Raw genomic sequence first — 24,402 nt, forward strand, 5'->3', positions numbered from 1 at the left:
ATTTTAGGCTTTTTAAAGAAAATACTAATGTGACAAAGGAGCTTGCGACTATAATAGTATATGACCGTGAAAAAGACCTAATTAGGAATGTCAGAAATTAAAATATAATTATGTAAAGTCTTAAGATGCAGTAGTGGGATGAAAGAGCAGCCTGGACATGCTAAAGATAAAGTGGGTGAAGTAGAAGATGGGACTGAAGAGATCATGAACATGCTCCCAAAGACATAAAAGTGTGGAAAAGCTAGGGATGTGGAGGTTGGACCTAGAAACCCCTGCACAGGTCCAGTTGGCGTTCGGGCCGGAGGGAATAGACTGACGGAGAAGCAATATTGAATGAGATCATTACTGGTAATGTTCCTGATGTGGAGAAAGGCAATTCTTACACTGAAAATGTCGGTGAGTGGTAAGCAGAATTTTTAAAGAAAATCCAAAGTGCACATTTTCTAATGAAATTTCAGAACATCAAAAATAATGAGAGGATCTACCTTTATCTCTAGACATTTCTAACTCACGTTCTCTACTGCGCCAACGCCAACACACTCACAATTTCCTGGATATACTGCATTCGCGGACACCTTCATGCCCTTGAAATCCTTCCTGGCTTGGGTGTTCTTCTGTCTCTTTTATCTTGGCTAGTGGGTTCTTTCCTCAAGGAACTCTTTCTGGAATTCCTCCTGCTTTTTCCTTCCCCAGTCTCCCTAAATGTTAACATGGCAGGTCCTCTGCTCTCAGCACTGTCACAATGTGGTTGTTCTTTCGACTTTGGCTCCCACTCTCTGTGAGCTTCTGAAAGTCAGTTGTGAGGTCTTTCAGTTGTGGTTCTTCAGGGCTCAGCACGGTTCCTGGAACTTGGCAGTCATCATGCTTGTCACCACCTCAAAGGACTTTTGGAATGAATCAAACTATAAACCAGTGACGTAGATGGTAGTTGGATATGTGAACAAGTCCTCAAGGTCCAGAGAGGCCAGCAGTGCGTGTCTGAAGGAGGCGGAGCTGAGTGTGGACAGAGCACTTCTTAGAGTGTGTATCGTAATGCCTCCCCCACTAACTCTCCCTATTTAAAAGTCTCCTATGCTTGTTAAATATCTTCTAAAAAGCAAATGAAGTAACAGGTTTTTAAAAAAATAAAACACATTTTGGGATGAATAGAACAGTCATTTGTGAAAAGAAAAAATTCAGAAAGTGAATAAATTGCCTTTCCATCTTTACCCAAAGTTTGTCTAAACAGCAGTCTTACAGACTTTCTTATTAGACACGTGGATACCTCAAAATGTGGAGCTAGAATCATCCTGGAATACTGAAGTTTAGTTAGAGAAAATTTAAGTTTTCATATGATTATTTTCTAATTATATACTTGAGTGTCTCAGAAGTTTTTATACTTCTTTTTTGTTTGTTTTAGTTTTGTTGTATTTATGTATTTCTATTGAAACATATTTAACATACAGCATTGTGTAGGTCTTAGGTGTACATGTTGATTTGATACTGTATTTGCGCTGTGGTTGCCTCCGTAGCGTTAGCTAGCAACTCCGTCAAGTCTCCTCTAATTACCATTTCTTTTTTGTGGTGGAAATAATCAAGATCTAGTCTCTCAGTAAGTTTGATGTTTATAATACAGGATTGTTGTTTATCATCACTGTGTCATGCATTAGATCCCCAGGACTTATTTATATACTAGTTGCAAGTATACTTCTTAATACTATCTCACAATATAACTTTGTTAGATCTGTCTAGCGATCTTTGAAATTTTCATTTATTGTCTGTTTTCCGTGGTGAAATGCTTCGTGTTTGGAGCCGTGTGTCTTTTTCTGGGGCTGCTTCCATTGCAGATAGAAAGGTCCTTGAGGGAAGACCTTGGTTTGGTTTAACGTGTTTTGTTGAGCACCTGGGAGAGCTCCACATACACTCAGTGTCGCTCCACGTACACTCAGGTCCACCAAGAAAGCCACCTCGAACTGAATCATTCTGTCATTCTCAAAAGACTTTCACACACGTCAATCCTATTTGATATTCAAGAAATCAGTCAGTGCACAAAGTAACACGAGACTTTTCTGACTACTTCAGTAATCTATGGCATCCAGAGAAGCCACGAGAAAGAAACCATAGGAGATGTAATGAAATCTATGCACTAGAATCCTAGGAGGAGCTTTGGGGATTTCATTCAGAGGTTATTCATTCTTACTTAATTATGTAATCTAACAAAAATTCTTGTTATTTTCCCAACCTGCCACAGATTTTGAAACAAAATTAAAAGAGGCAAAGATGATGTATGTGAGAAAGGGTTAAGAGAAAGAGTGTCTTCTGGGTCTAACAGAAGTGACCATGGCTGGACGGCCTGCCCTCGTGTGGTTAGTCTGTTAGCTGAGGCTCACAGGTCAGACGCCTGGCCAGCCCTTTGTCGTCTCAAAGTAGACGAGTGGGCTTTTGTCTCTCTAATGCAGAGAGCCTCTTCTGACGCAGACCTAAAACTCCAGAAGCTTTGACCTCAGGAAATAGGATAAAAGCTGCCAGATTTCTAAAATTCTCACCGCTGGTGCCATTAACTAAACCTGTCCCCTTGGGAGGGATATGAGTATGTGGCCTTCAAGGCTTGTGTCAGGCGCTTCCTCCCAAGCGGAGTGACCAAGATGAGGCAGGCAGAATCTGGTAGTTTGCTCACAGACATCTGGGGCCTGATCCTCTCTATACAAGAACAAATCTCCAACCCAGAGACGGCCAGGGACACGTGAGGTGTTTGGGGAGTAAATACCTGAGGCATAGGTGAGTTGTCTTTAACTCCCAGCACCCAACATGCTGCCAATAGTTGGAATTTAATGAATGCTTGATGAATGATTACATAATGCAGTTGAGGTCCATCCTGGACATTTGTTCCTGCCTCTCTTGACCATTTCCACCTTACTGCACATAAATCCGTCTTGAGACAGTTATATACCTCCATACCTAAGGAATATGATCACTTATGTGTTGCAAGCAGAGAGGGTGAAGTGATGCCATTTTACTGAATCAGAAGCCCCTTACCATAGTTTTTGATAGTTTACTTAAAAACAGAAAGCATGACTGGCTTTGTTCAGCATTTATTTATAGACATTACGTGTTTTCCTATATATACTATTTCTGCATGGCAATTAGAATGTTTTATGGTCCTCTCTTTTTGCCAAAGAAATTAAAAGTTTAACTATTTGCCTTGTTCTTTTCTAGCGGAAGATAACAGTCTGTCTCAAAAGAAGAAGGTCACCGTGGAAGATCTCTTCAGCGAGGATTTCAGAATTCACGATCCTGAAGCCAAGTGGATAAGCGGTGAGTCTCGAGTCCATGTGCACGGGAGAAACCACGTCCTGCTCCCGGCCACCTTTCCATAGTTTGTGTTCTGTGCTTTGCCTCTCCCATTCTCTCTTTGGCTGCAGAAATGGATCCACAGAGCTCTTGCTGTCCTAGTCACCTTATTATCCTTCTAAGGAAATGGGTATCTGGTAAAATTGGGTTGCTCCTTCATGAGAAATGGTTCCTCCATGTCACCTCCCTGAATCATTATTTCTCAGATGTGGATATGAGATGTTGCTAGGCAACAGGAACAGGGAGAGACAGAGCTGAGCTCTCCTCCTTTCTCCATGTTCTTTATTCCTCCTTATATTCTCCTAGCCTTCCCTCCTCACTAGAGAGAGGGGACAAAAGGAACTAAAAGGATTCTTCTAGAATGCTGCCAAATAAACAAAACAGTGGAGCCCAGTGCACAGATGCAGATAAATTCATTTTCTATCCTTAACTTTAACTTGGGTGAAATCTACTTTTCTTGTTTGGGGAGATTGTTTTAAACAACAAAACAAAATAGAATCAGAGGCAAAAGGTAGTATGTTCATAATACCTGTTTTGGTCCAGGACATAATCTATTTCCTTTGGTTGGGTCTGAAATAATTTTAGAGTTCAGTCATGGGAGATGAGACGGAAATGTCTGCCCACCCGTGGTCTGCAGGCTTTGTCGCATTCCCCTCAAGCAGTATAGTCATAGCGCCTCTCCTGTTGTCCCCCTGGATGTTGTTTGCATTGAGTCTTAGCCTCAGTTAGATGCACTTGAAAATTAATCCTCAAGTCAGAGGACCTTTATATTGGAATGCTAGAGGTCTAGTTAAAACCCTGGCTTTTATAATAAACGAGGCTCAGAGAGATTAAGTGAATTTTCAGGGGTCACAGAGCTAGTTAATGGCACAAACGTGGCTGGAAGCCTGTCTCCTGACTTCCCATTTAGTGCTCTTTCCACCACTGATTTGTTGAGTGGCACAGTGTCATCATGTTTTCTTGCTGTCAAACTGCTTCTGAAATGCATCTCATGCTTCACAGACTCTCCAGAATCAACTGGCAATCACTCTGCCTTTAGTCTCCTACCGGCGCAGTAGCTCCTCCTGTGTCCTCTGCTGTGGCTTCAGTATGAATTTCTGATCCTTAGATTAGCTTATTTAAAAATGAAAGAAGTGGATGGCTCTCCGGGCAAACGTATTTTATAAAAGGGAATTGGGGAGAAATGAGAGGAGTGTATTTTGAATACTGCTGGAGGACGTGCAGAAATCCAGAACATAGAGAGAGCCAAGGCCTTTTGTTTGACTGAGGAAGTAATTTTACCTTTTGTTTTAAGGAAGAATCAATTCTGTGTTTGTGTTTACCCATCGCATAGACAGGAAGTGAGCACCAACAGCATGTTCTGGTCCTGATCTTGGGAATAAATGATGATCACTCTCTTCTTAAGGAGGATGAAGTCATGTTAGGGAGACAAAACAATGAGTGACCAATGGTAATCCTGACACAAAATGCACAGGGGAGGAATCTGATATTCTCACTCTTCTGGAGAAGACGTTTCAAAGACTGTGCATAAACTCACTCGTAAAGGATGGCTAGGAGTTTGCTAGAGAAGACAGAGAATAGACCCCTGGAAAAATGCAAGTCTGAAATGTTAGTCTGTACTAAACCCTGGTTGGGAAAGCCAAGCGTGGGTTGAGAGATGATGTCCAGGGATAGAAAAGAGAAGGGAGGGGCCGGCTCCGTGGCTGAGTGGTTAAGTTCATGCACTCTGCTACGGCGGCCCAGGGTTCGGATCCTGGGCGTGGACATGGCACCACTCGTCATGCCACGTTGAGGCGGTGTCCCACATCCCACAACTAGAAGGACCTGAAACTAAGATATACACTTATGTACCGGGGCGGGGGTTTGGGAAATAAAGCAGGAAAAAAAAAAAAAAAAAACGATTGGCAACAGTTGTTAGCCCAGGTGCCAATCCTTAAAAAAAAAAAAAAAGGAAGTTTGGCAACAGTTGTTAGCCTAGGTGCCAATCTTTAAAAAAAAAAAAGAAAAGGGAAAGGGAAGGGCGGGGGGAGGAAGGAAGGAAAACTGGTGGAGAGGCAAAATCTAGGAGTGAAACCAGAGGCCAGAAACAAAACTAGGAACACCAAACCAGAGCTGTAGAGTCCAGAGCAGGTTGGAGGAGGCCCTGCAAACACTCCACAGACGGCTAAAATAATATAGCTGTCTATTTTCATTAGGGTGCCCATAGTTTCAGACTTGGCCTAAATCAGCGTTGCATAGGCAAAAAAAAAAAAAAAAAAAAAATGTAAGCAGAGATCTGGACCCACAAGGCACCAGAGTTTCAGTCGGAACCTTTGCCGGAATTTGTATTGTAAGGAACTTGTATCTCATGAACTAATTCATACTGCAGATGTGCTGGCTCACCGGCCAGAGGAAACAAGCCAGAATTTCTCTATATCCACAAAGCTGGGAGTTAATACAAGCAGTTGAGAAGTGGCCTTGTGCCCAGCAGAAACGGCCCAGCCTGCCTGTTTTGGCAGGTGAGATCTCTTCAGAAAGACCACCTGTGGTTCTGGATGGACTGAACCCTCTCTGTTCAGGAGTGTTGTTAGGAGCACTCTTTGTAAATGTGCACACTAAGGCCGAGGTTTTGCTGCAGGGTAACCAGGTGGTCAGGTCTCGCCTACAACCAGGCACCACCCCGAGGGTCAGGAAACAGGTGGTTTTCTCCCCACGCTGCTTTGAGCTGCCCTCCTACTTCTTCTTTCACTTATTCCTCTTCCTGATTATTCCCTTTCCTCCTGCTCCCTAAAGGTGTAATAGTTTAAAGTGGACGAAATAAGTTTGCAATTAGCTGAGACTCTATAATTGATTTTTTACAAGTACCGTAAAGAATGCATTCATTTTTTCATGCCACAGTTTAAGTGTTAAGATCCAGGGAAAGATTCCTACACATTGATAGGACTACTGCATGTTGTGGAGCTGGGATGAGCTTTAGAAATTATCAGAACACTCATTCACTCACATAGCATTTATTGAGTGCCTAGAGTGTGGCAGGCAAATTACTGGGCCCAGAGAGGGCAAGCGATTTGTCCATGGAACTGTTTCTTAGTCGTAGACTTGGGAGTCACCACCTACCACCACCACCGTCTACCACCACCGCCACTACCTGATCCGCCTTCTTCCCCTCCTCTTCCTCCTTTATCCTCTGTCTGCTCTTCTTCCTCTTCTTCTTCATCATCATAACTATCATCATCATCACATCATCATCACCATCATCTCCATCATCTCCATCTTCATCATCACATTATCACCATCATCATCATCATCACCATCATTACCATGATCATGATCATAATCATCATCACCATCACCATCATCACATCACATCATTATCGTCATCATCATCTCCTGGGGGTCCCATGTCTTAAGCTCTAGGCTAAGTGCTTTAAACATATTAAATCATTTAATTCTCACAACCACCATTTTAGAGATGAGGAATCTGAGGCATAGGGTGTTTAAATGACTTGATCAGTATCACAGTAAGTAGCAAAATTTGGACTTAAAACGAGGTCCCTCTGGTTTTGGTAAACTGTGCTACGTTGGATAGAATCCAGGTCTTCTGTCTCCAGCCAATTTATTTCACAACATCGCTAGCAACATTGTGTGTTTTAACCAAGACTGTAGGTTGTGAATATTTCAGAATTATTGCCATCCCTTAAATTCTCTATTGTAGCATTCCTTATTCCCATGATGCCTATGTCAAACTAACAAAGTACCAAAGTGACAAAGAAAAATAGTGTAATTCCCCATGGAGAAAGAGACTTGATTTTTTTTTTTTAGTGCAGATTACCCACTAAAGTTAACAAATGTATCTTGGGTTTAATGCTGAAGTTAATAGCCTATAACTAATACACTTTATTTATCAGAAGGAAATGTGTTGGGTTGGAGTTAAATTTCTCCTCACCAACTTTTATACCAGAGACTTAATTTTTTTTAATCTACCTTTTCTGAAATTGATTGCTATAACAGCCTTCAGATTCTCTAATGTCCTGAAGCCCTCGTACACTTCCCTCTCAGATTTGTTTCAAGCACTGCGACCAGCCAGATGAGGTATGCAGAGCAATAGACGTGACGACTGCCAAGCCTCACGCTGAGCTCCCGCTGACAAAGAAGAGGCATGCGCTTCCTGCAGTGGGCGCAGTGCGGTCTCCACGTACTGGCTTAGTTGAGTAAAGTATTGTATCTGTTATAGCAACCACATGGCGCTTCTCACCCTTCAGCTTCTCTTAATATGCTGCGCTGGGATTCCGTGATATGAGGAGACCACTGTGATGAGGTCTTTAACTACTTCAGACACTTAAGTCCGTTTGTTTACACGGACCAATCTTCCTGGTTCTCCTCGGCTATTTGCTCTTTGCAACTCTTAGGCGATGAGCAGTTTCAAAACTTCTCCTCTTTCCTCAACCCTCCAAACCTTCTTCCCATCCTACTTGTAAGCTGAGCCTGTTCCCACCACCACATCTGCTTATGTCCCAGCGTTTGCACCTTCGTGTGCTCTGTTGCCTCCCCCAGCCCGTAACCACAGATGACCCATCTGTGCTCGAGCTACAGAAATCACAGGTGAACTCGCTTCACCTACTTGACGGAGAATTGCAGCAACTCCCTCCTTTCTCTAAATGTTCATTTTCTTTGCTCTGTGTTAGAGTATTCCCATCATCAAACAAATATGCTCTTATTTCTCTCACCTTAAACACACACATACACAACTTATCTTGATTCCACATTCCCTGCCAGGCACTGTCTGATTTCTCCATTCCCCTTTGCGGCTTGAAACAGTTGTTTCTCTGGGGCATCTCCGATTCCTCTTCTCCATCCTCTCTAAACCCGCTCTAGTTAGGGCTTAACCCCCAGCACTCTCTGAAACTGTTCTTGTCAAGGTCACCCATGACCTCCAGTCTCTCAATTCCCTGGTCAATTCTCAGACCTCATCTTCTAACCATCAGAAGCACTTGTCACAATTGATTACTCCCTCCACCTGGATAAATTTCTTGCTTGACCTAGAGGCCATCACGTTCCTTTGGTTTTATTTTGACCTCATGGGTCCCTCCTTCTCGGGCTCCTTTGCTGAGTCTTGCTCTTCTCCTTGACTTTCATTGTTGGTGGGCCCCAGGGCTTAGCCTGTGGTCCTCCTCTTTTTATATCTGCACACACCCCCTCGGTGTTTTCATCTAGTCTCATGATTCTAGATGTTCTCCGTCTACTGATGACTCTTAAATTTCTGTCTCCAGATGAGACCGCTCTCCTGGAGTTCTCAGATGTCTCAGACATTGCCACCTTAACCTTAATATCTCCAAATCTGAGTTCTTGATCTGCTCCCCAAAAAACAAAAACCAAAACTCCTGCCCTAGCCACAAGGTTTTCAATTCTGTGTCTCCAGCTCAAACGTTCTTCTGAGTTGTCAACTTGGGCAGTGTGCTGTGTGTGTGCTCACGAATTCACACGTCCACGAGGATCCTTGCGGACACCTCACATTCTCATGTGCAGTACTAACCTATCCTCCCCTTTCCCTCTGTCACAGAACTTTCCCTGGCTTCCCTCTGCTCTTAGGATGAGACACACGGTCCTGGCCCGTGAGACCCTCCAGTTCCTGGACTCTCCTTCAGTCTTCTGCTTACTTTTCCTGTCTCATCTTTTGACATCTCCCCAGTTTTCTCTTAATCTGACCCAACTTGAACTTCTATTTTTTTTTAAAGATTGGCCCTGAGCTAGCATCTGTTGCCAATCTTCTTTTTTTTTCTTCTTCTCCCCAAAGCCACCCAAATATATATACAAATATACATATTTGTATACACAAATATACACAGTTGTATATTCTAGTTGTAGGTCCTTCCAGTGCTGCTCTGTGGGACGCCGCCTCAGCGTGCCCTGATGAGTGACGCTGGTTCCACACCCAGGATCCAAACTGGCGAAACCCTGGGCCTCCAAAGCAGAGTGTGCGAACTTGGCCACGGGGCCAGCTCCGCAACTTGATCTACTTGGTTGCTTATGAAGTTCATCTTTTTCCTTATGGTGGTGCCATGTAGGATGTTCCTTTTGCCCGTAACATTCCCTCTTCTCTGTGTCTGCTTATCATTTCTGCCACACCTACAAGTTATCCTCACTACCACCCCTACAACTTGTCATTTTCTTTTATATCTCTCCCTAGTACGCACTCCCCAAGCAGGCTTTTCTGTACTACCTTAACTCTTCAAGTTTTAGACTCTCATGTATCCTGGACTTCACCTTTTGTTGCATACTGTAAGTATAATAATTTATTTGATGTCCGTCTTTCCTTCCACATGTAAACTCCACAATGGCAGGATTCACCTCTGTTTATTTACTGTGGCATCCTCCCTGCCTAGCAAAGCACCTGGCTTTGGGCCAACTGCTGGAACTTCTTGAACATTTTCTCATTTGATACTTAAATGACCTAGTCTTAAAGATAAGGAAACTTACAGGCATGCAGTCTTACCTAGGATGGCTGGAAATCTTTTCTGATGAAGTGATTTTAAGCAGAGACCTGAATGTGAGAAACATGCAGATAAGCTCTCTGGGGAAAAAGCATCCCAGGCAAGATGGGACAGCAACTACCACAGCCTTGATGCGGGAGTCTGCTCGGCATGCCTACAAGCAATGTCGAGCCAGGAGGAGAAAAGCAATAGATGAGACCAGAGTGGAATGTGGGGCCGGATTATGCAGGTCCTTGGCAGATGAGGGTGAGCAAATGAGAAAGGGGGTAGAATTTAGAAAAACTGACAAGTTGAGTTTGACCTGTTGCAACTGAAGGTGTTGGTTTAATGGAAAGATGTGGCAAAACTTAGGCTTATACGTCATATCAACTATTTTTATTATATATGCATCACATATTTATTATAGTGAATTAGAAAACAGAGATGAACACAACTTTGAAATATAGTAAAAATCACTTCTAATGCCACCAAATAGAAAAAAACTATTAAATTTTCATACTTATTCTTTCTGATAATTTAATATTTGGAACAATACTAAGATATTAAGTGAGAAAAAGTTTATAACGTATGTCATAAACATATTTCCATGTAAATAAATACATGTTTCTGTTATCATTTTCATGCCTCAGTGGGCTCTCACTACAGACGTGTGCCTTAATTTGATCAATCTGCAGAGACTGAAAGTTTAGGCTGTGAATGGAAACGAAGTGGCAGGTATAAAAAGCCATCATGAATGACAGGTGACTAGGATATGCTGGTCGAGTAGAGGTGAGGGCTACGGAGGAAGAATGGTCAAGGACGACTGGGAGATTTTGAGCCTGGTTAACTAGAACAAAGATTCCGGTGACAGGAAGTTAGCCTCTGTGGTTAGATAAGGAGTTCAGAGTAGAAGTTAGTAAAAGATACCTAATTGGAAATGTTCTTAAGTGCTGAGAACTAGGCATGAAGCTAGGTGAGGGTCAGAGCCCCGTGCAAAAATGTGGAAAGTGGGCATCGTTGGGGAGCTGCTTGCAGTCCCCCAGGGGGAAGAGAGGAGGGTCCTGGAAGGTCCAGGGGGGCAGGAGGAAAGCCCCAGGGATGCAGCATCAAAGAAGACATGGGAGAAAAGATTGAGGAGAGTCAGTGCTCTGCCGATTTTGTAATGGCAGGTGGAGACTACCTCAGTGAGAAATTGCCCCAAGTGGCCACACACCCCTCCTCCACACAGCCCCAGGAACATGTTTTTTGCAAGTCACTTGGACAATCTAACTCGTGTTTGGGTTTGGATTTCTCCTAACCACACTAATTTATAAGGCAAATACCCTCTTATGAATCCTGTTTCTGACTATAACGGAGAAAGGTGAATTCCAGAAAGAGGGCATAGTATTTGTATAGGGACAGCTTTCCCCCTTGCTCTCACTCCATTTGTGAACAACGGAGAAACAGTCTCCTCTGTGTCCATGGAATCGGTCACTGCACATAGCCTGATGCCCCAGCTCCTCAGGAGACTCCTGGCGACACACACTTTCAATAAACATGTTTGCTGCAAATTCACCTCTTAGAAGGCAGCCTGGACTGCACCTTAGCCATGGTCTGCTGAGCTCTGTGCCCTGCACTGAGCAAGCCCAGGCCACCTGCGCCCCCTGCGGACCCAGTCTCCCCTCCCAGTATCCTTAGGATGCTGGCAGGCCGGGCTGAATGGCAGAAGCTGCTCACAGGCCTGGTCAGCCCATCTGCTGGCTTCGGGCCGGGCTCGGCCCCTCAGCCTGCTCCCCCTCTTCCCTGTGGCGTGTTCAGCCCGAGTCGGACTGTGGTGGAAGACCACTGTGGCTGGCTCCAGGATCTCTCGACTGTCTATGTTTGTTTACTCATTTCTATTAATCCAGCCACTTGTGAGCAGAGGGCCCTTTGTGTCTCTCGGATGCCATACTAAAGAGACTGTAAAATTGGAGAAAATTGCTTCCTTTGAATGTAGGAAAATATCAGCTGGCTGGTTGATACTGGAAAAGTATATGTTTTAGAAGATAAAATTGGAGACAGTGCACAGGGCTCAAAGCAACTTGATTTCCGTATTTGCTTTTTCCTCTTCTCTTTTGTTATTCTGAAAAACCAGATGGATTTTTTTTATAAAGCTCGTGGCATTAGATAGAGGGGGAATTCAAGAATAAAATGGCTTGGGTATTTCTGCTGATTTTGAATGCCACATTTTTCACTCAAAACCATTGGGTCTTAGAACTGTGGAGAGTGACAGAATTCCCCAGAGGTCATTTGCTGCAGCCTATACCAATGGGCCAGCAGTAACTTCAGGGAGATGCCCAGAAGGGACGGGTTTCAAAGGGAAAAATGTTCTGCAATGGCTCTGGGGTATATGAGATAATCCTAATAATCATTTGAAGTTGTTACATAAAATACACACAGAAGAACATCGTTGTGCCTTATTAAAGCCCTTAAGAAATAGATAAAATGTAATTATAGTACACATTTGTGTAAACTAGCAATTTATTTTCTCTCTCTTTTGCTGTAGTTTTCAAGATTCCACCTTTCCTCAGGAAAAGAGAGCCTCAGTTGTCTGGCATTAGGAGAGCCCTTATGTCTTGGACTATTTTAATGCAGTAAGACCCATCCACACCATCCCTCCCATTTACTCAGACTGCGACTGTTTCAAGAGCCGCCTGTCCACGTTTTTCTCTCTCATTCTTAATGCATCATCCACGTTTCTAGTATCTGAGCTAACTCTATTATCTGCTTAACCTCCTCCAAACGTTTCCCATTGGAGTTACCTCCAGGAAACATTGGAAAGACAGTAGCATTTACTTCTGGCGGCAGTAGAAGCAATAATAGCAACAGTAACAGAAATAATGATAGCAGCTACATTATACCTCAGCTACTTCATTTCAATCTTCACTAAAACCCAGGGAGGTCGGAGTTTCTATCTTTACTTTAGAAATGAGGAAACTCTGACTCAAAGAAATTACATCGCTTTTTCAAGGTTAGCAAGATGGCTGTAGAAGTTCCAGGGCTTCCTGCCTCCCTCTGGCTCCTGGTTTCCCCTCCTCCTTGCCTGCCGCCACCTCCTGCCTCCTCTTCAGACTACAGCCTCCTGCCGGCATTCTCCCCGGCCACATCAGGTTCCTTAGTAGTTTAGTGCCTATATCTCTGTTCTTCTCTTTTTCTAAAAATGCTTTTATTCAAACTTCTCTGCTTCAGGAACTCATTTGTCCTTTACGGCTTCATCCAAAATAAATTTTCTCTGGATTTTCCCAAGTAAAATTAGTTGCTCATTTCTCCGGGTTGCAATAGAATTCTATAAAACTCCAATCAGAGCATCAACTGGGCATCATCTTAGGGTCCCCAGCCTCGGAGACGTAGTCCACTCTGCAAGGCTGGACCTGCTTCAGCAGCAACTATAGAGAAATGTCCACGGCAGAGATGGTGGCCAGCCACGTGCTTCTTGGAAATTTAGCATAACCTCCATCCTTGTTGAACCAAATACAGACCCTTGCCAAGAATGAGAACCCATTTCCACTTTGTTTACGTTACAAAGGGACAGACTTTTTTATTTCTTTTTGGATCTAGGGAAATATATATATGTTTGTATGTATGTATGTGTGCACACATGCATTTTTTTCTTGAAAAAGGGGATCTACAATGAGATTTACATGTTATTTTTCCTCCGCAGTGAGGTGGAGAGACATTTTGCAGGATGTTACATGGTTGTTTCAGAGCTCCAAGGCTTGTAAGGACTTTTCCTGAGGGTCCCCCTCAACACTCAGCTCCTCCCTGTTCCTCCTCAGTTGGCCAGACGAACAAGGCACGCCTTGAACCACATTGCCACGGAAGGTCTTCCTTCCAGGCTCCATCTAAGTGCCAGCAGCTTATCTGGCCACAGTGCTGTCCAGGAATGGAAGACCGCTCTCTCCCCAGCAGCCCAGAGGCCAGGACACCCACGCCTGCTTTCATTTTACTTCCGTCCAAATTCAGAGAGCCTGTGAAGTTATGTAAGTTGCAATCGAGGCAGCCAGATGAGCCCACTGGGGAGATTCCTCTCTGCCCTTTCTGGAGTGGTCTCCTTTTTTTTTTTGAGGAAGATTAGTCCTGAGCTAACATCTGCTGCCAATCCTCCTCCTTTTGCTGAGGAAGGCTGGCCCTGAGCTAACATCCGTGCCCACCTTCCTCTGCTTTATATGTGGGACGCCTGCCACAGCATGGCTTGATAAGCAGTGTGTAGGTCTGCAATGGGGATCCAAACCAGCGAACCCCAGGCCACGGAAGTGGAGCATGTGAACTTAACCACTGCGCCACTGGGCCGGCCCTGGAGTGATCTTTTTAAAGCAAATTGGGAAGTTCCATCATTAGAGACTCCCCATCCTTGAACACAGTGACCCTCCCACGGGCCCTGACATTATCATTTATTGTTTCAATTAAATTATCCCACAGAGTCCTTAACCACTTCAGTCTACGAAGGGCTAATTAATTACCATTGACATCTTTTCAAACATTGATCACCTTCTTAATTAATAAAAATGAATCACTTGATCTCTTCCATGGTTGAGTGTAATCCCCCATGACGCCTCAGTCCTGTGCCCACGGCACATCTAATCTCACGTGCACTTGTCTGTTTGCATCTCTGTCTTGCCCTTGACGGCAGCTTCTTAGGGCCCGAAGTACGATGCAGCAACTCTTCTACTTCCCTCCAAGACCAAAGTGTCTGGCATGTAATAAAGTCTCTATAAATATTAATCGAGTGAATGAATGACTCAGCAATTGGGCAAATTGAGTACTCATGGAAAGGGCTTAGGGTAACTGAATTTCTAGTTGAGTGAAAGATAACCAGGTTCTTTCTTTGTTGTAGCTCTTGGCATTTTAAAAAATTATAGGTACATTTATAATGACAAATACCTATCCGATTCTATTTTCCTGCTTTAATAAGGACAATCTAATAGATGGCAGAGGTAGCTCATGATACTAGATTTATTCACTCCCTCCTAATTTTTTTATGTGCAAAATGTGATTATATGCAAAACGTGCCAGACTGTGCTAAGTTCTTTATACGCACTTTTTCAATTAATCATTCCAAGCCACCCCATGAGGGACGAGGGATGTCATCATCTCCACGTGGCCCAAATATCCACCAATCTTTCAGCTGTATGGGGTCAACCAGAGGCATAAACATGAACCCATGTCCTGTGGCAAATCCAGCGGCCTCTGGAGCATTTTGTGTTATGTCTGCTGGTCTCTTCTCAGACTAACCCCTCCCCCACCCTCAGTCCCGTGCACCGTCATGAGGCCCACAAACTGGTCCCTCTCATCTCCATTGTGTTCCTTGCGTGGACAGGTCACTCCCCTATTCTCTTGAATGCATGGACACAAAACTGCTTCATGAGAGACTTCTATGAGGAGTTAAGAGGGTCAGGGAGGGGAACTACGACACAGCGCAGAAGACGAAGTGACTTAGAAATGAGTTTCACATCCCCTCCTCTGACAGTGCCTGGGCGTTCTTGCCTCAGGGCACTTTTCACTGGCTCCCTCTTTCCCTGCTTAGGAGGTCTTCCCAAAACTGTGCGGCCTGGCTCTGCTGCTGTTGCTTCAGTCACAGAACCTCTGAACTCATCCCACCGGCCCCACTGTTGCCGACAGGGTGGGAGGTCAGGCAGAGGGATGTGGGAAGGAATCAGAATTGCCTTCAAACTTCGCGTGAATCTCACGTTCACATCTTGAATGTTTCCGGGGCCTTCTGGGCAGATCGAATAACTGGTGTCCTGTGCTCTCTTTGAAGCTGCGTCTCTTCCAGAAGCAGGCTGTTCTGAGTACCGGGGTAGATCTTTCTAGTATCTGGTGGTTTATAAATGCTTGATATGGAATTCATCTTTTTTCGTGTCTCGTATCTTTTTGGAGTAGAAATAGGGGAAGTTGGTAGGAATAGACTTGTTGGCATCTGGATTTTTTTGACGCTGAGCAGGTGCTGGTGAGGACCAGCCTGCCGTCCACTGCCCCTGGCCACGCGCTCTCCGGGTCCCAGCACGGGCTGTGTCTTGGGTCACGGTCTTCTCTTCTCCGTCCTAGCCCTCTACTGGTCCCTCTGTTCTCTGAGTACTTGGGGCTCCTGTACATCTCCTCCCTCTGGAGGAGACAGGAAACAGCTTGTCGCTGCAGCCACGCTGTGCACACTGGTGGAGCTGGGCTCCACACGCAGTCCTCTCTCCTGTGCTCTCGCCTTGGGTGCTATTCACCCGTTCTCAGCAACAACCAAAAGCCAAAGTAAGGACTTTTTCCTAACGAAAGATGCATTTCTGGGACCTCTATCCTTTGTAAGGCAAGGAACCAACAAGCGAGTTAAGTTTTTTAACTTCTCCCGGATCAGATCCTTGGACAGGGCTGTCGTCTCCACCGAAAGTAAGGGGGAATAGAACAAACCCCAGAAATTAAAAACTAGCAGAAAGCTTCCTATTAACACCAGTTTCACAGATAAGAATACCTAGGTTCACAGAGGTTAAGTCACTTGCTCTGGGCCACACAGCTAGCAAATGGCAAAACTAGTCTTTTTAAGAGTTCTGTCTGACCTACTCTGAAAGCACCTTCTGAGGATTCTGACACCTTGCCCGAAGTTCAGGGGAAAGTTTACATTTATGAACTACAAGGGTGTTCATTTAGTCTGTGTGACGTTGAGTTCTTATGGGCAGTGGGAGTCTGGAAGTTTCTCTGAAGGACCAGACTATGTCCCCCGGGTGGTTTCTTCTCCCACCCCCCAGGATCAGCCCGGCTCATTAGTGTGGCCCATGGCTACATCCAGCACACACAGCCCCCACCCCACCCCTTGTTGCTGGTCTCTGGCAAGCCTGGCGTCCTCAGGGTCACAGCAGGAGCACCGGGGCAGAAGGGGTGGCTCTGTCAGCAGTCCCACGCGGCCTCCTGAGGCTCCACAGGCAGCAGGCGAGTCTGAGCTTTACTGTTTCCACCAGAAGTTACTTACTTGTTTTTGCTGTTTGACTTATTTTCTGTTAGCTTCTTGGCCCCATCTCAAACACCTCTGGGCACCAAATACTTTCCTTAACACAGCTGTGACTGGCAAGGACAAGTGCCTAAAACAGACAGACAAGCCTGAGAAGAACAATGTTGCCGGGTAATAATTTGTAGGACTTAAGTGAGTTTTGGTTTTTGTTCCAGTCTAACACTTTGCTGGTAGATTTGCGCTAACTCCATGCGAGCTACCCGGGGGCTGATAGGTTCTGTCAGGAATTCTCACGGGTGAGTTTATACAGATCCTGCCCATTTGTTGTCTAGTTCTCACCTGTGGAAATATTGTTTATAGAGGGATAGCTGGAGATAAGGAATGCATCTCACAAGTCATTTTATTTATTTGCTATCATGTTTAAATTGCCTTGGAAATGAGACCCACGCTGGACGATGCTGTCAACCCTGACAGGCAGTCTGCATGTGAACAAGCACATACAATATGCAGAGAAGGGTTGTGCTGTGGTCAGCTATTGAGAATCCATCTTTTTGGCTGAAATCAGAGGGGTAAATGGCAACATAATGTAATACCAGTTTTTCATGGGATGTTCTCTTTGGCAGCTTTCTTCTCAATGACTCCTCACATTAAAATAGGTTTTTACTGAACATAAAACGCCTAGGTTGATTGTTCCTCCTTAAGCCAAATTGTTGGGTTTTTAAAACTTAATTTTGGGTTTAGATCCCCAAATAAGTAAAGTTAAACAAACAAATGGATCGCAAATAAAATTAGTCTACTAATTCACCAGCTGGTGGACATGAGAGATGACCACGTTAGCACACACCTGTAGTTCTCCTTTAAGCCAGTAAAGCCCTTCTGCCTGATTGCCCAAATCCCGTGGACAGGTCTAGGAGGCACTAAATGCCTAAGAAAAGACGCAACATATTCAAGGCCAAAAAGAGGTTTCCATTTCACTTTTACTCTCAGGCAAACCCGTTTTCTCCTTTACTTTTCCCACTAACTTTTTTTGCCTTTAGAGCCTCAAATTTGCCCAGATCTTTGCCTCCCCCCATCTTTTGAATCAGCACTGGCCAGAGTGCAAGAGAAGGACAAGAGCTCCTCCATCTTAGTCATCCCATCCGCCTAGCACGTGGACTTGATGAACAGGATAAATTGAATCAGACTGGGGAGCGAGGGTGTTGTACAATTTTCATTTGGGAGCTTGAATTTTAGATGAACACCATTGACTGTGATTGTGTGATGTTTATTCCAGGTACTGTGGGAATGCCCTGGGCGTGAGCAGGGGGGTTGTAATTGGGGCTCCCAAGCAGAATTTGGCAAGCTCCCTTTCTCTGCTCGCTCATGACCTTAGCAAATCCTCTCCTGATGTGTCTTTTCAGGACTTTCCTTCTGGGGTAGTAACTTAGTCTCTTGAAGTGATTTATTTCCAACCTCAGTAGCTCAAGGATTCTGTCATGGCACCAAACAAGACTAAGTTCTTCATGGACCCAGCCACATAAAGCAACATAAATAGGTAAATCAGGATCCTTAGGACGTCTTTCATTCATGTCATAAATACTAGCAAGCATCTGCCTAGAACTCTGGTTGCTTAGAGGATTTGAGGCCATAAAGAAATGCAAGACGTGATACAAAATAATGACATGAATCTACTTCTCAGTCCATACTTGTGGTGTCATCTATAAGGATAGACCTGTAACTTTCCATGGTTCTGTGAACTGAACATCCTGGACAGGTGTCCCCATTGAAGACCTCTAGGGAAATTTTATTTAACTTGATATAAAATAGTTGAGGCTTGATGGCCCATAGTTTCATTTAAAGTTCTGTAGAAGACAGAACTAAAATTTTTGTTCTGAAATGGATTTCCGTTATCTTCTGAATGCCTGGAGAGATTAAAATAGTTATAGTATAATGACAATCATCTTATATAAATGAAAACACAGCATAATGATATGGAGTCTTGCTAATTTTAAGGAATAAAAATGCGTGAAGTAGTTTATTTACACCAAATTGCCTTGTTCTTTGGCTTTTTTGAACTGTGTGATGATTTTTAGTTTTTAAAAGAATTCAGGGCCAGAAGTCCCATTTCTGGAATTGCACATGGGCCATACTGTGATTGATAATCCTCTGTATATAGATGCAAGCAAGAGGTTGTTTTATGAGTGAGCAAGATACATCATCGGTCTGTAAAACCCATCCAATTTTATAGGTCCTTTCCAACATGGAGCTTCTAGACTTCTCCAGGGAATTGTAGGATATAAGATAAGCCAAGAGCCTTGAGCACCAGCTGGTAGAGTTCCTACATTACTTAAATGGAAAGAATGAGGCCAGGGAGGCTGGATAATTTATCCAAGTTTATACATTAGGCCTCATGGTTCCCACTCCAGTGTTTTTCCATCATTGTGTCTACTCCAAATCAATCAATTTCGTTGATCCATTCGTTTGGTCAGTAACTGAAAAAATGGTATAAAGAAAAATAAGACATAGTCCTTGCCCTTAGGCACTTGCAGTTTAGAAGGACATTGAGATAGTTAAATGACGTAAGGAGCCACGAGTAATTTCCCAAGACACGGAGTGGAGTGAGAGTACGTAGAAATGGCAGCTTCTTGCCTTGGGAGCTCAGACAGAGTCCCATGGTGGAGACATTTGAAGGTAACTGGCTTTGTCAAGTAAATGTGTTTGGTAGTAGGGGATTTTGTTAACACTGCCGGAAGAAAGGATAGGAAAAGAGTTGTGGCGCATCTAGAAACTGATCTGACTGTTGGTTTGGCTTTAGCTAGAACAAGCGGGAGACTGTAGGAGATGAGGCCATAAACACGACTGGGGTCAGACCCTGAGGGCCTCTGCCGGCTACTTCTCTGAGCAGAGGGACCCATGGTGTTCTCTGACTGGTGAGACCTGCCCTGTTTTGTTTCTTGGGTGATGAGGGTGGAGTGTAGATATGGGCTGTGATAGGGATGTATGTATTTGTTTCTGTGAATCACTTTCTTCATACAAAGTCCTTTGCAGGGCACAGTGGGGACAGAAGGATGGCTTAAGCAGGACTGCTGCCTTTAAAAAGCTCAGAATCCAACAGGGATGGTCAGTCATATACACAACAGCTGTGTACATACCTGGATGCAGAAAGGGGAAGAGGAGGAAAAAGTCACTGAGCATTTGGCCCAGCAGTACCTTTAGCAAGGATCACGGGAGCTGCGTTCTGCAGGCCCTCGTTAATGAACATTAAATAAAACCTGCTGGAGGAGAGTACGTCTTCCCCTCCGCAATCAACAATAGGGGTGTGCTGGCCAGAAGATAGATTTGTAACAGACGGTGGACTGGGCAAAGTCTTAAATGTTTCAAAAGGAAGAATCTCTTAAGATTTGGAGATTTCACAGATATTATATATCTTAATTTTTAATGATATACCCATGATGTGTTTTTTAAATTTTTTTCCCTCTGGAATAAACACTGGCAAACTTAATTTACTTTAGGAAAAATACAAATGTAAGTCGACCTCTTATATGCACTCCATATAATCCTTTTTATCAGAATCTGAGCCTGCAAATCTCCTGTCTAGAAGGAATGAATTAATTTTTGAAAAGTACCGTGAAGACATTATGAACATTAAAGGTCTGAGACTTTGCGTAATGTAATTAACCTGACCCAAACAGGGGATATGGGAGCCAGAGGCTTAAGGTTTTTACTGTATGAAAATATCCCATTACCAGGTATCATATATTTATCCCATAATTTTCAACATTTTTACTAGAGGACGATTCTTCAAGATAACTGTCCCTGAGCACTGAGGGTGATATGCATAGGTGGAAGACCCAGCAGGAAAGTCAGGCTCACTTAAATCTGTGGCAGCAATGGATCTTTGACTCTCTGTTATAAGCTTTGTGAGAGGGCCCCTTCGACAAAGAGGGGAGAGAGCCCGTTTAGATCCGACCCATCATCACCTTCCAGGGGTGCAGTGGGGCGCCATGCGCTGACACAAGCAAGAGGCGCTGACACTTGCTCTTCAACTCGAAAGTGTGTGCCCGGAAACAGGTGGAAGTCTTCCTCGATGTCACTTCAAAAATTAGAAACGTACACCTGACACCCAAGTTTCTTTAGATGCCCAAAGTTGATCGACCCTCCATGATTATTGAGAAAGAATTTTGGATATGTTTTTATTGTTTACATTTAAAGAATATAAAAGAAAATTTATCCCCCATTTTCAAGGAAGTAGCGTCCTAGTTCATTCATTCCTTTGCTCATTGTGTGCAGGACCTCCTATGTGTCAGGCACTGTTTTGGGCACTGGAGACGAAGAGGTGAAGACAAACCCCCCACCTTGTAGAAGCTACATTGTAGTTAGGCAGATGGTATTTTCCAAAGCTTGAAGCCTGGGAGAGGCGGGAAGAACCTCTGTGGTCTCATAGTCCAGCCTCTCCTTTTACTATTGAAAAACTACAAATACTAGGTAACCTGTCCCATGGGGGCACCTTCTAATTTGAACTGTCTCTTCTGAGAGACTTCTTGAACCTGGAGTTGAGACTGGGGGTGGGGTATGGGTAGTTACGTCCTCAAGAGTAGGAATGAGACTAGAACTTTCTAAGGTCATCACCCACAGAAGGACGTTCACAATATAGTAGTGAATGAAAAATATTGAAAATAGCATAAAATATGCCCATTTTCTTAAAAAAGAATCTCCATTCCCTCCGTGTACTTAGTGAAGAAAATCTGGAAGAGAATAAAACAAGCGTTAGCAATATTTATCTCCTAGAATGAGGAGTAGGCATGCTTGTTTCCTTTTCCATTACATATCTCCTTATATTGTCCATGACAGCTAGACTCCCCGTCTCATCTTTGCACCCAAAACCAGCCAGCCTGCCCCACGAGTTCACAGAGGTCTCCCTGCTCAGCAGGGTGATGGGGAGAGGACAGATTGTGTCTCTCTCTGGGTGATAAGAAAAAGGATAAGATACATCTGGAAGGAGCTCTGTGGTCAGCAAAGGTGTGAAACAGAAGCATGAAGAGAATAATGTGAGAGGCCATTGCCTGCTCTGTATATAGTTACAGAATATGTCCTAACTGACGTGCAACTTCAGTGAGAGCGTCATGGTTGATAAAGATCAGAAGAGAGCCCTCCGAAAACTCCAAGGTCAGGAGGAGTTGAGAGCTCGAAAAGAATGAAAGAACTGTGCGTCACTTGGACTGATTTTGGCTGAAGGTAATAGAAACCCAACTAAGTGGCTTAACCAACTAAGAAGTTTATTTTCTTCACGTATAAGACACCAGAGATGTTACTGCCCAAAAATTGTCATCAAGAATCACAGCTTCTTCTGGATCGGGGTTTCTCAGCCTCGTCGCTGTTGACATTTGGACCAGATAATTCTTTGTGTGGGGACTGTCCTGTGTACTGTGGGATATTTAGCAGCATCTCTGGCTCCCGTCTACCAGATGCCAGTATTACCCACCACCTACATTGTGAAAACCAAAAGTGTCTCCAGATATTGCTTTCTGTCCTGGGGGGCAAAATCACCTGCCACTGGGTACCACTGTTCTAGATCCCTGTTCTGCCATCTGTGACATGTGGCTTTTGTGTTCAGATGCTTAAAGAAAGAAGAGCAGGTGGTTATGTTTGTTGGGAAGTTACAGCTTTACAGAATACTTGCAGTGGCTTTCTCCCCTAGACTTGGCCGTGTGACCACCCTCTCTTCTCGCACAGAAGTGAGGGAGGGAAGTGTTTTTCTACTGGACATATTGACTCCCCAGGCAAAATTGGGATTCTGATGGTAAAGAAGAGGATGCAGAATGAATTTTGAGCAGGCATCCTGTCTACCACGGGAGGTTAGAGGAGAAGGCGGTACACAGGGTAACTGAGGTTTTAGTAACCTCAATGGTAACACATTTTGTCGATACAGAGTGAGTCCTTGTGGTGTTGCACACACTCATTGGAATATTACTTGCCTGCCTTTTAGGACCATGGAGTGTCTGTGAGCTTCACAGCAGCCTGTTCCCCAAAACAATTGGGCTCTCGTTTGTATTTTTGTATCCCATTTGACTTGACTGCCATGAGGAAAGCTGTGGATCCTTACATGTCCATGCACAGTCGTCACAAATTGCACAGCACTAGTGTGGAGCCAACGGCTCATTGTTGAGATGGAGTGGCATAGTTGGCCATCCCTAAGAGTCTCTTCTTTCATTTTTCATCTTCTTAGCTTAAAATGTATTTTTAAATGTTCTGTTAGTTTTTTAGGACACCGCACCCTCTGGATTCCCTGAGAATTCCATTTATCCTTGCTTCCTCTGGTCCTCCGGTTCTTCTCTAGCAGGGAAAATTGAGAATCAGTGAGCTGAAGATCTATTTCTTGATATGGTGCAGCCTCTAATTGTAGCATTCCCTAGGCCAAGTAGGCAAAGTTGAAGTTTCTCCTTTTGTGTGTTTGTCTTCTATTTGTGTGTTTGTTTATTCAACAAATATTCACTGAGCATCTTCTACATGCCAGGCCAGGTGATTGACAAGGAAGCAGAGCCTCCTGGCAAAATGGGAGGAGCATGTGCTTTGAAGGCACTTGATACCAGTGGGCTCCGTACTGACTACCGAGCCTCTCATTCATCAGTTTCTTTGTCTATAAAATGTGCCGGTGACAATGCTTTTCTCATTGTAATTGTCTGAGGCAAGATGAGACCACTTGTCTGAGAGCAATTTGTAAACATACCGTGCTGGCCGTGATAAATGATGATAAAAGAATACCACGCTTGCTTTGGAATCTGATATGAGTGTTCAACTTCAACTAAAAGTAATTGGCCGACTCCAACAACAGAAACTTCCCAGGAAAGGCACGTTTCAAGAAACCCGAGAAACTCATAGCCACACCATTTAAGATCAGAATAATATTTTGTGAGAATATGTTCCAAATATGTTACGAAAAGTTTCCATGAAGGTTTGAATTTTTGGGTAAGGACACTGAGACTTGCTGAGTTTACACATCAGTCCCCAAGTGGATGGGGATTAAAACCCAATGCTCCTGATCTATGGATAAATTACATGGACAATAAAATATTAATTTTTCTGAATTATCCCTGCTCACCAACATTGATGAACTCAGAAATAGGTCTTCAGTGGACCCAAACTTTCTATTATTTTTAATTATGGTCGTGTGTCACTTAATGACGGGGATATGTTCTGAGAAATGCGTCACTAGGTGATGTCATTGTGTGAACATCGTAGAGTGCAGTTACATAAACCCAGATGGTACAGCGTACTGCACATCTAGGCTACATGGTACTAATCTTATTTAGTATTTGCTATCCGTCATTGACCTAAATGTCGTTATCAACACACGACTGTACTTTTTAAAACCTCAGGAGCGCTTGTAGGATTTTGTGAAACAGTGCCCCCCAGTGGCTGAGGGTACACACGAAAATCAAGGTAACGCTGCTATTTTTAGTTTAGCTAGATAACTGATTGTAAGGCCAGCATTTCACGAGATTTATGATCTTGCTGCAGATGTATATACTGTATATGTGTAGCAAATAAGCGTGAAGACAGTTAAGATCTGGCTTGTTAACTGCGTGTACGATTTCTTCATCACTCAGCTATTAATTCGCTTATTAATATTGAACGTTACCTTGAGTGTAAATTTAGCTGCTGTCATTTATAATGACATTAGCGAGGTGACATATG

At 43.8% G+C, this 24,402-nt stretch overlaps 1 protein-coding gene across 6 annotated transcripts in view; it reads left to right on the forward strand.

Annotated features, from left to right (window-relative positions):
• The window catches only part of DPP6 (dipeptidyl peptidase like 6), a 986,698-nt gene that overhangs the window by 614,406 nt on the left and 347,890 nt on the right, over positions 1-24,402 (forward strand). For all 6 annotated transcript variants that reach the window (XM_070265304.1, XM_070265306.1, XM_070265308.1 and 3 more), the window contains one exon: positions 3,196-3,294. In XM_070265304.1, coding sequence (XP_070121405.1) covers positions 3,196-3,294 — 99 coding nt within the window. The remainder of the gene's footprint in view (positions 1-3,195; positions 3,295-24,402) is intronic.

This window comes from Equus caballus, chromosome 4, assembly GCF_041296265.1.
Source record: "Equus caballus isolate H_3958 breed thoroughbred chromosome 4, TB-T2T, whole genome shotgun sequence".
Classification (NCBI taxonomy): domain Eukaryota; kingdom Metazoa; phylum Chordata; class Mammalia; order Perissodactyla; family Equidae; genus Equus; species Equus caballus.